The sequence below is a fragment of the Choloepus didactylus genome, chromosome 12, assembly GCF_015220235.1.
Source record: "Choloepus didactylus isolate mChoDid1 chromosome 12, mChoDid1.pri, whole genome shotgun sequence".
Lineage (NCBI taxonomy): Eukaryota > Metazoa > Chordata > Mammalia > Pilosa > Megalonychidae > Choloepus > Choloepus didactylus.
The window spans coordinates 25176705-25189263 of NC_051318.1; the positions used below are offsets into that span (position 1 = coordinate 25176705).

At 43.9% G+C, this 12559-nt stretch overlaps 1 protein-coding gene across 1 annotated transcript in view; it reads left to right on the top strand.

Annotated features, from left to right (window-relative positions):
* The first annotated feature begins 11534 nt into the window (after nucleotides 1–11534).
* Nucleotides 11535–12559, top strand: part of RAB20 (RAB20, member RAS oncogene family) — a 40291-nt gene continuing 39266 nt past the window's right edge. Inside the window, exon 1 of the mRNA XM_037799946.1 lies at nucleotides 11535–12054. Within this exon, the coding sequence (XP_037655874.1) occupies nucleotides 11883–12054 (172 nt within the window). The 5' untranslated portion in view covers nucleotides 11535–11882. The remainder of the gene's footprint in view (nucleotides 12055–12559) is intronic.

Consider the following 12559-nt stretch of genomic DNA (forward strand, 5'->3'; position numbering starts at 1 on the left):
TATTCCATGCAAGTAGTATATATAAAGCTGTGGTAGCTATACTAATATTGGACAAAATAGACTTTAAATGCAAAGTTGAAATAACAAGAAGAAATAACAATCATAAATATATATGCACCTAACCAGTGTGCCCTAATATACACGAGGCAATACTAGCAAAACTGAAGGGAGAAATAGAGGTATCTACAATAATAGTTGGAGACTTCAATACACCACTCACATCAGCAGATAGAACATCTAGACAGAGGACCAATAAGGAAATAGAGAATTTGAATAATTTGATGAATGACCTATACCTAATAGACATATACAGAACAATGCACCCCAAGACAGCAGGATATCCATTTTACTCAAGTGCTCGTGGATCTTCCTGCAGGATAGACCACATGTTGGATCACAAAACAGGTATTAATAAATTTAAAAAGATTGAAATTATACAAAGTACTTTCTCTGATCAAAATGGAATAAAGCTGGAAATCAACAACAGGTAGAGGATTGGAAAATGCACAAATTTATGGAGGGTAAATAACACACTCTTAAAGAATCAGTGGGTCAAAGAAGAAGTTGCAAGAGAAATCAGTTAATATCTTAAGATGAATGAAAATAAGAACACAACATATCAAAACTTAAAGGATGCAGTGAAGGCATGTTGCGAGGGAAATTATAGCCCTAAATGTCTACATTAGAAAGGAAGAACTAAAATCAAAGACTTAACTACACACCTTGAGGAACAAGAAAAGGAACAGCAAACTAATCCCCAAACAAACAGAAAAACATAACATAGAGTAGAGCAGAAATAAATGAAATTGATAAAAGAACATAATAGAATCCACAAAACTAAAAACTGGTTTTTTGAGAAGATCAACAAAATTGACAAGCCCTTACTAGACTGACAACGAAAAAAAGAGAGAAGAAGAAAAGAAATAAAAGCATAAATGAGAGGGGGAATATTACTACCGACCCCACAGAAATAAAAAAGATCATAAAAGGATACAACTGTATGCCAACAACATAGACAACTTAGATGGACAATTTGCTAGAAACACATGAACAACCCACACTGACTAGAGAAGAAATAGAAGATCTCAGCACACTGATCACAAGTACAGATGGAATCAGTCATCAAAAACTTCCCAACAAAGAATTCTACCAATCATTCCAAGAAGAATTAATAACAATCCTGTTCAAACTCTCGCAGAAAATTGGAGGATAGAATGCTACCTAATTCAGACTATGAAACCAACATCAACCTAATACCAAATAACAGACCCATCTCTCAATGATGGTTAGGTATATGTGCCAACTTGGCCAGGTGATGGTGTCCAGGTGTCTGGTCAAGCAAGAACTGTCTTAACTGTTACTCCAAGGACATTTGTAGCTGGCTAATAAACCAGAAGGCTGGTTTATTAAATCATCAGTCAATTGACTGAAGCTGTGACTGATTATGTCCACAAAGGATGTGTCTTCTTCAATGAGAGAATGCAATCAGCTGAATTTAATCCCATCAGTTGAAGACTTTTAAGGAAGAGGAATAGAGGACCTTTACTTCCTCTTCAGCTAGCCAGTGAAGCATGTCCTGAGGAGTTCATTGAACACCTTCATTGGAGTTGCCAGTTTGCTGCCTGCCTTATGGAATTTGGACTCATGCATCCCCACAGTTGTGTGAGACACTTTTATAATATCTTATATTTACAGATTTGATTCTGTTTCCCTAGAGAACCTAACACAGCTTGGTACTGGGACTGGATCTTGAGAAACAGAATCTTAAAATGGGCTTTTACAACTGGTTTTCTACTCTGATTAGATTCAAAGGCACTAATGACCCCATTTCTAATAACCAAGATGGCACTGACAGTCCATGGCATGAGTTGGCAGTGGAGATACACAAAATATCATCATTTGATTCTCCTAATCATACTCTTGTATGAAGCAATGTTCTGGGTGACAGTGTTGTTGACACCTTAACAGAGTTTTGCAGAGTTAAGAGGTATAATGATGTTGGCTGGTTGCTCTTAGATACGCTGGATAAAGTTATAAGAGAAAGGGATGAGCTAAAGTCTTCAAATTTGAAATGTATGACAGATTCAAAGGTTCCTATGTGTGCCCTAAAAGAAAATCTTACTTTCTGTGACTGCAGACTTGAGATTTCTGAAAACCAGACCCAGAGTCTCATTGTGCAAGAAGCAGCTTTACAATGTAAACTAAAATCTCCACCTTGCAGGGTGTCTGCTGTTAAAGTAAAGGCATTGACTGGAAAAGAATGGGACACTGAAACTTGGGATGGGGACATATGGATTGATAATAATGGCAATGAAGACATTGGAACCCTGGATTCTGCTGCGTCTTTGTTAGATATACCTGTAGTGGTCTGCCACGAGGAAACACCCCCTCCCCCAGTCTCTCCTGAGGAGACAGCTACCTAACCTCCAGCCTGATTTGAGGAAACAGCTTCCCAACCTCCAATCTGCCCTGAGGAGCCTGCCATCCAACCTCACCTAAAGAGATTAACCCTTCAGTGTCTGCTAAACTTATAATTACCTCCCCTGAGGAAGCAGCCTTCATTCCTCTGTCTGGATGGATTAATCCTGTTACTCAAGATGAAACTGCAATGGAATGTCCTGAGGTAAATGGCTTGAGGGATACTTCTAATTCTTTTCATGACTCACCCCCACCACCAGTCTTTGCTTCAAGACCTATAACTAGACTAAAGTCCCAACAGGTCCTGAAGGGTGAGGTACAATGTGTGACCCATGAGGAAGTATGCTATACTCCAAAAGAACTGCATGAGTTTTCCAATTTATATAGACAGAAATCAGGGGAATATGTGTGGGAATGGATATTAAGGGTGTAGGATAATGGTGGAAGGAATATAAAGTTGGATCAGGCTGAATTTATTGATATGGGCCCACTAAGCAGAGATTTTGCATTCAGTGTTGTAGCTTGAGGGGTTAGAAAGGGTGTTAACAGTTTGTTTGGGTGGTTGGCTGAAACATGGATCAAAAGGCAACTGACATTACCTGAGGTTGAATTGCCAGAACTGCCCTGGTATAATGTTGAGGAGGGGATGTAAAAACTTAGAGAGCTGGAATGTTAGAATGGATTTATCATGGAAAACCTGCTCACACACCCCTGGGATGTTCAGAGGACACACCTTTTACCAGGACTGTGAGGAATAAATTTGTGAGATTAGCTCCATCATCTCTGAAGAGCTCTGTAGTCACCCTTTTCTGTAGGTCAGATATTACTGTGGGAACTGCTGTCACTGAGCTGGAATCCTTAAACACAATGGGGATAATTGGATCCCAAGTTGGCAGAAGCCATGTGGCAGCAATTAATTGCCAAAGAGGAGGTGAGTGTGGCTACCATAATGGAAAACAGCCTCAAAGCAGCAGTCAAAATAATCTGACTCACAGTGACTTATGGTGTTGACTAGTAGATCAAGGAGTACCTAGAAGTAAAATAGATGGGCAGTCTACTAAATTCTTATTTGAACTTTAGAAGCAGAAAAATTCTAGGTCAAGTAAACAAAAGTCTACTTTGTATTACAAAAACAGAGTCATGACCCCTTCTTCAATTCCCAGACTTGAGACAGTTTACAGACCCAAAGCCCCGTGAATGAGGGGAAGGCTGGGTACCCTTGTACTAGAAGTTCTAGCTAGAGAAATTAGGCAAGGAAAAGAAATAATAGGCACCCAGATCAGACAGGAAGAAGGAAAACTTCCACTAATTGCAGATAATATGATCCTATACCTGAAAGTCCTGAGAAATCTACAACAAGCTACTAGACCTAATAAATGAGTTCAGCAAAGTGGTGGGATACAAGATTAACATGTGATGATCACAAGTGTCTAATAATATAGCCAATTATTTCCTTTGCCCCAATGCACACTTACCCTAGTAAAAGGCCATAGGTCCACCTGGAGAAGGCTGGGAGGAAGATTAACAGAATAAGTATTTGGCAGTGTAGCAGGGTCCTTCCCCAAGGGTACCCGGACTTCCCCTCATTCAAGGGGCTCTGGATCTGTAAACTGTCTCAAGTTTGGGAATTGAAGAAGGGGCCGTGACTCTCTGTTTTTGTAATTCAAGGTTAGCCTTTTGTTCACTTGACCTAGAATTCTTCTGCTTATACAGATCAAATAAGAATTTACCAGACTGCCCATCTGTTTTACTTATAGGTACTCCATAATCTACTAGCCAACACCATGAGTCTCTGTGAGTCAGATTATTTTGACTGCTGCTTTGAGGCTGTTTTCCATTATGGTAGCCATGTCCACCTTGTCTTTGGCAATTAACTGCTGCCACATGGCTTCTGCTAACTCGGGATCCAATTATCCCCATTGTGTTTAAGGATTCCAGCTAGTGACAGCAATTTCCACAGTAATATCTGACCTGCAGAGAAGGGAGACTACAGAGCTCTTCAGGGATGATGGAGCTAATCCCACAAATTTATTCCTCACAGTCCTGGTAAAAGATGTGTCCTCTGGAGATTCCTGGGATATATGAGCAGATCTTGCATGATAAATCCACTCTAACATTCCAGTCTCTCTAAGCCTTTGGATCCCCTCCTCTACATTATACCAGGGCAGTTCTGGCAATTCAACTTCAGGTAATGTCAGACACCTTTTGATCCATGTTTCAGCCTACCACCCAAACTGTTAACACCCTTTCTAACCCCCCAGCTACAATACTGAATGCAGATTCTCTGCTTAGTGGGCCCATATCAATAAATTCAGCCTGATCCAACTTCATATTCCTTCCACCATTATCCTACACCCTTAATATCCATTCCCACACATATTCCCCTGATTTCTGTCTATATAAATTGGAAAACTCATGCAGTTCTTTTGGAGTATAGCATACTTCCTCATGAGTCACACTTTGCACCTCACCCTTCAGGACCTGTTGGGACTTTAGCCTAGTTATAGGTCTTGAAGCAAAGACTGGTGGTGGGGGTGAGTCATGAAAAGAATTAGAAGTATCCCTCAAGCCATTTACCTCAGGACATTCCATTGCAGTTTCATCTTGTGAAACAGGATTAATCCGTCCAGACAGAGGAGTGAGGGCTGCTTCCTCAGGGGAGGTAATTATAAGTTTAGCAGACACTGAAGGGTTAATCTCTTTAGGTGAGGTTGGATGGCAGGCTCCTCAGGGCAGATTGGAGGTTGGGAAGCTGTTTCCTCAAAGCAGACTGGAGGTTGGGTAGCTGTCTCCTCAGGAGAGACTGGGGGAGGGGGTGTTTCCTCATGGCAGACCACTATAGGTAAATCTGACAAAGACTCAGCAGAATCCAGAGTTCCAGTGTCCTCACTGCCATTATTATCAACCCATATGTCCCCATCCTGATTTTTCAGGATCCCATTCTCTTCCAATCAATGCCTTTACTTTAACAGCAGACACCCTGCAAGGTGGAGGTTTTAGTTTACCTTGTAAATCTGCTACTTGCAGAATGAGACTCAGGGTTTGGTTTTCAGAAATCTCAAGTCTGCTGCCCCAGGAAATAAGATTTTCTTTTAGGGCACACATAGGAACCTTACATTTCTATCTGTCATACATTTCAAATTTGAAGCCTTTAGCTTGTCCCTTTCTCTTATAACTTTATCCAGTGTATCTAAGAGCAACCAGCTAACACCATTATACCTCTTAACTCTGCAAAACTCTGTTAAGGTGTCAAAAACACTATCACCCAGACCCTTGCTTCACAAGAGTATGATTAGGAGAATCAAATGGTGATATTTTGCATATTTCCATTGCCAACTCATGCCATCGATTCTCAGGGGCATCTTTTTTTTTTAATTCATTTTTATTGAGATATATTCATATACCATGCAGTCATATAAAGTGTACATTCAGTTGTTCACAGTACCACCATATAGTTGTGCAATTCCCGAACATTTTCATTAACACACACACACACAAATAAGAATAAAAATTAAAGTGAAAAAGAACAATTAAAGTAAAAAACACTGGGTGCCTTTAAAAAAATTTTTTTTGCCCCCATTTTTCTACTCATCCATCCATACACTGGACAAAGGGGAGTGTGGTTCATATGGCTTTCCCAATCACATTGTCACCCCTCATAAGCTACATTTTTATACAATCGTCTTCAAGATTCATGGGTTCTGGGTTGTAGTTTGATAGTTTCAGGTATTTACTGCTAGCTATTCCAATTTGTTAGAACCTAAAAAGGGTTGTCTATATTATACGTAAGAGTGCCCACCCGAGTAAACTCTCAGCTCCTTTTGGAATCTCTCAGCCACTGAAACTTATTTCATTACATTTCACATCCCTCTTTTGGTCAAGAAGTTGTTCTCCATCCCATGATGCTGGGTCTAGATCCCTCCCTGGGAGTCATATTCCACGTTGCCAGGGAGATTTACTCCCCTGGGTGTCAGATCCCATGTAGGGGGGAGAACAGTGATTTCACCTGCCAAGTTGGCTTAGCTAGAGAGAGAGGGCCACATCTGAGCAACAAAGAGGCACTCGGGAGGAGGCTCTTAGGCACAGTTATAGGCAGGCCTAGCCTCTCCTTTGCAGCAACAGTCTTCCCAAGGGCAAGTCCCATGGTAGAGGGCTCAGTCCATCAAACCACCAGTCCCCTATGTCTGTGAGCACATCAGCAACCATGGAGGTGGGGAAGCCCAGCACCCCTGAATTCTCCACCATCTCCTCAAGGTGGCTCTGCATATTTTTTTCATTTTTTTTTGTTTAATTAACTCTTTTCTTTTAAATTAACTATATAAAAAATTAAAAAAAAAATACAGTAAAAAAACATTTTGAACAAACATAACATAACAAGGGAGCAAGAAAAAGACAACTAACCTAAAATAACTACTTTATTTCCAACATATTCCTACTCTACCCCAAGAAAATAATGTAATATAGCAACATTTCTTTGAACTTGTTCCTACCATACCCATCAGAAATGAACAAGCCATAGTCATTTCTGGGCATTCCCAGAACGTTAAATTTACCCACGATAGCTTATCTGTTCTTATTGGGTTATCATTCCCCCTCCATTAATTGCTCTCTATCACTAGTTCCCCTACATTCTATATTATAAACCATTTATTTTACATTTTCAATGTTCACCTTAGTGGTACATATAATATTTCTCTTTTTGTGCCTGGCTTCTTTCACTCAGCATTATGTCTTCAAGGTTCAACCATGTTGACACGTTTCACATTGCTCCTTCTTACTGCCACGTAGTATTCCATCGTGTGTATATACCACATTTTATTTATCCACTCATCTGTTGAAGGACATTTGGGTTGTTTCCATCTCTTGGCAACTGTGAATAATGCTGCTATGAACATTGGTGTGCAGATATCTGTTTGTGTCACTGCTTTCAGATTTTCCGGGTATATACCGAGAAGTGTAATCGCTGGATCAAAGGGTAACTCTATACCTAGTTTTCTAAGGAACTGCCAGACTGACTTCCAGAGTTACTGAGTACAGTCCCACCAACAATGAATAAGAGTTCCAATTTCTCCACATCCTCCCCAGCATTTGTAGTTTCCTGTTTGTTTAATGGCAGCCAATCTAATTGGTGTGAGATGGTATCTCATTGTGGTCTTAATTTGCATCTCTCTAATAGCTAGTGAAGCTGAACCTTTTTTCATGTGTTTCCTGGCCATTTGTATTTCCTCTTCAGAGGACTGTCTTTTCATATCTTTTGCCCATTTAATAATTGGGCTGTCTGTAATATTGTCATTGAGTTGTAGGATTTCTTTATATATGCAAGATATCAGTCTTTTGTCAGATACATGGTTTCCAAATTTTTTTCCCATTGAGTTGGCTGCCTCTTCACCTTTTTGACAAATTCCTTTGAGGTACAGAAACTTCTAAGCTTGAGGAGTTCCCATTTATCTATTTTTTCTTTTGTTGCTTGTGCTTTGGGTGTTAAGGTCTAGGAAGTGGACGCCTAATACAAGGTCTTGAAGATGTTTACCTACATTATCTTCTAGGAGTTTTATGGTACTGTCTTTTATATTGAGATCTTTGATCCACTTTGAGTTAATTTTTGCGTAGGGTGTGAGGTAGGGGTCCTCTTTCATTCTTTTGGATATGGCTATCCAACTCCCCCAGCCCCATTTGTTGAAAAGACTGTTATGTCCCAGTTTGGTGGCTTTGGGGGCCTTATCAAAGATCAGTTGGCCATAGATCTGGGGGTCTTTCTCTGAATTCTCAATTCGATTCCATTGATCAATATGTCTATCTTTGTGCCAGTACCATGATGTTTTGACTACTGTGGCTTTATAATAAGCTTCAAAGTCAGGAAGTGTAAGTCCTCCCACTTTGTATTTCTTTTTTAGAGTGCTTTTAGCAATTCGAGGCCTTTTCCCTTTCTAAATAAATTTGATAACTAGCTTTTCCAAGTCTGCAAAGTAGGTTGTTGGAATTTTGATTGGGAACTCAGGGGCATCTTGATTATTGAAAATGGAGTCATTAGTATCTTTGAATCTAATCAATATAGAAAACCAGTTGTAAAAGCCCATTTTAAGATTCTGTTTCTCTAGAACCACTCCTTGTACCAATTATTAGTTAGGGTTCTCTAGGGAACCAGAACCAACAAGAGATATCTGTGAATATAAGATATTATAAATGTTGTCTCATGCAAATATGGGGATGCACGAGGCTAACTTCTGTAGGGCAGGCAGTGAACTAGCAATTCCAATGAAGGTGTTTGATGAACTCTTCAGGAAGCACTTTGCTGGCTAGCCAAAGAAGAAGTGAAGGTCCTCTTTCTCCCTTAAAAGTCTTCAACTGATTGGATTAAATCCAGCTGATTGCATTCTCTCATTGCAAAAAATATGCCCTGCGTTGATCTAATCAGTCACAGCTGCAGTCAACTGACCGATGATGTAATAAACCAGGCCTCTGGTTTATTAACTAGCCACAAATGTCCTTGCAGTAACAGTTAGGACAGTGCTTGCTTGACCAGACACCTGGGCACCATCACATAGCCAAGTTGACATATATACCTAACTGTGCCAGTTTGAATGTATTATGTCCCCCAAATGCCATTATCTTTGATGTAATCTTGTGTCGGCAGACCTATCAATGTTAATTAGATTGTAATTCTTTGAGTGTTTCCATGGAGATGCACCCCACCCAACTGTGGGTGATGACTCTGATTGGATAATTTCCATGAAGGTGTTGGTCCGCCCATTCAGGGTGGGTCTGAATTAAATTACAGGAGCACTATATAAGATCACACAGAAGGAGCAAGCTGCCACAGCCAAGAGGGACACTTCGAAGAAAGCACAGGAGCTGCAGATGAGAAACAGTTTGAAGACAGCTGTTGAAAGCACACTCTTGCTCTGGAGAAGCTAAGAGAGGACAAATACCCCAAGTGCAAATAAGAGTGACATTTTTGAGGAACTGCAGCCTAGAGAGGAACAACCCGGGAGAAAGCCATTTTGAAACCAGAACTTTAGAGCAGACGCCAGTCATGTGCCTTCCCAGCTAACAGAGGTTTTCCGGACACCATTGGCCATCCTCCAGTGAAGGTACCTGATTGCTGATGTGTTACCTTGGACACTTTATGACCTTAAGACTGTAACTGTGTAACCAAATAAACCCCCTTTTATAAAAGCCAATCCATCTCTGGTGTTTTGCATTCTGGCCGCATTAGCGAACTAGAACACTAACCATCACACAGTGTAATTACATCTATTTCAGTTGTTGAAAATGAAGAGTATTTAAATTGGCCCCAACCATAAATCCAGGAGAAAAGTTCCTTCTGGAGGACATATTACTAAGAATGTGTGTGGGAAACACAGCTCAGAGATGAAGGGAGCTAGGACATCATGGATCACTGTCACCTGTGCTGTCATCCACAGGGACATAGGCATGCTGGGGGTCATGCTGGCAGGGCCGCCAGCAACCACGTCACATGCAGGAAGAGGGGTCACGCTGGTAAGGTGGGGATGACAGTGACCAGTGTGGTGCAGTTGGGGATTGGAAGTGTTTCTTCTGTGGGCAACTGTGTGACAACAGCAAGTAGAAGGGCAAGTGTGGGTGTGGGTGCCACAGGCAGGAGGGTCTCCTCCGCTAGTGAGTGTGTGTCCTTGGGGGAACGTGGAGAATTGGGCAAGTAACTGCATCATGCTGGACAATTGCTAGGCCACATCTTGGAGTAGAAGGACAAGAATGGAGTGTGGCTGTGAGAGCCTGTGTGGTTCCCAGGGTGACATCGGAGTTGTTTGGGGACACCTAGGGATATCTAGATGCCACTGCTGGATAGAAGGGAGATGTGGTGGAGTAACCCAGGGAGATCCAGGACCACTCACTGGTTTCCCATTGGTGATGTGGCACCTCTTGCCTACATCAGGGAGATTGGAGAGTAGCTGGGGACACTGGAGATTCTCAAGGCTGTGTGGGAAGAGAAGGGACACATGGGGAAGGAACCTGGTGAGGTCTGTGAGTTGCTGTGTTTCCTGTGTGTGGTGGGGTGACTCTCAGAGAAATCGTGGCGTGGTTGCAGGGTATCTGAGTGACGATGGAGAGTCTAAGGGCTGCAGGTGCATCACCTGGAGATGGAAATAAGAAGATATAATATATGAGTGTGGTGACTTGGATCTTCAGGCAATGGATTCCACTTTTCAGATATGAAATAGCACAAATGGTACCTGGCCAAAACAAACAAAAAACCAAAACACATACAGACACAGAAGCCCCGCCCCCCCCAAACACACACACACACACACACACACACACACACACACACACACACACACAACTACTGCTCCTCCAGCAGCCTTCCACTTTCTTCTAGCTTTTCTAGTAATTAGATGTAAGAGTCTTAACCATGGACTTTTCCTAAGACTCTCATTAAGGTAAACATTTTCTAAAACGACCTTGATTTGTGGCTACAATTGTGCACATGCGGATAAGTAAATCAATACAAACTAGAAAAATGCTGGCTACATAGTAATAGGAAGGTGAGTTTTAACTTTGTGGAGGAGCGAACTAGAGATCATGGGTGGATCTCCAAAACTTGCTCTGGGACCTTTGGATCACTATTACCTCCCCCCACCCCCTTCGCGTCTCCCCTTCCTGGCATCCCCTTCGCGTCTCCCCTTCCTGGCATCCCTTGGGTGGAAAAAGCATTCTCTTCGTACGGAGTAGTCTCCAAATCCGACCGGTGGTTTGGCAGGAGAATAGGAGAGCTAAATGAGTTTCCCAGGAACTTTCAGTTTTCATTCCTAAAGTAGGCGTAAGTGTTAAGCTCGGCCGTTTCCCGGTTTCTTTTCTTTTCGACACTTCCCCGGCCCTCTCCCCATACCCCCCACCCCCACTCCCGGGCAGAAAGGTGGGATCGCGTCACCGGCTATCCTCACGGTCTGCTCCGGATGAAATGAAGTTACAATTCTTGCGAAAGAGCAAACTCCAGCGGGAGGGCGCGGAAGGGGGGGGGGGTGGGGGCAGGCGCGCGCCCGGGTGGGCTGGAGCGGGGGCGCACGGCCCCGGGCGACGTGGAGCCTGAGGGTGGCGGCGGCGGCGGCGGGCGGGGGACGGGCCGCCTCGGGGCAGGGAAACCCCACGTGGGCGCCGGGGCTGGGTCTCCCCGCTCCTGCCCTCTGCGCTCGAGAACGCGCTTCCTCTTCCGTCCTCCCGGGCGCGGGGAGGTGAAGTCCCGGCGCGGCGCGCGCAGTCCACTGCTGCCCGACGGCTGCTCGGCTGCGAGGCGCCGGGTACCCCCCCAGAGCCCGAGTTGCCAGGCTGATTTCGGAGCGGGGAGGCTCGCCTCCGAGGGCTCCGGGGACGAGCCGAGGCCCGGTGCCGTCAGTTGCGCGTCCCGGGGGCGCACGGGCCAGGCGCCGGGACCAGGGAGCGGACGAGGAGGAGCTAGGAGACTGGGAAAGCTCTCCTGCGGGAAAATGAGGAAGCCGGACGTGAAGATCGTGCTCCTGGGGGATATGAACGTGGGGAAGACGTCGCTGCTGCACAGGTACATGGAGCGGCGCTTCCAGGACACGGTCAGCACGGTGGGGGGCGCCTTCTATCTGAAGCAGTGGCGCTCCTACAACATCTCCATCTGGGACACCGCAGGTGAGGGCCGGCGGCATTTCCTCTCGTGCCCAGACTTTTCTGGGGGCTAAAGGATTCCAAGGGCCAGAGATCTGCCTGGGACAGGGGCTTCCAACCGCGAAAGGAGCGTCCCGAAGGGCAGAGAGTCCCCAGCCGCAAACAGGGTCCCGTCCCAGGGCATCGGGCCACCAGTCAGTAAGCTCGAGGCCGCCCATGGCCAGTCTGTTCTCCCACTCGTCCTCCTTTGCTGATTGGGAAAACGCTCTGCCTGTTTAGTCCGTCGGGGCATCTTAGCGACAATCTAGGTGTGACTTGAAAAGCACCCCTTGCTCCAAAGAGAATCTGCTGGTCACTGGTGTTCTTTAAAGCGATAGTCTGGCTACCGAGCACCGCAGCCCTGGCGCTGAACCTGCTGTTCGTAACCAGGAATAATAGCTCCGGGTTTGTTTGTTTGTTTTGGTTGTTTTTGTTTATTTGTTTTTGTTTTTCCTAGTACTTTCAATTTTTTTAGTGTTTTCATGAACAG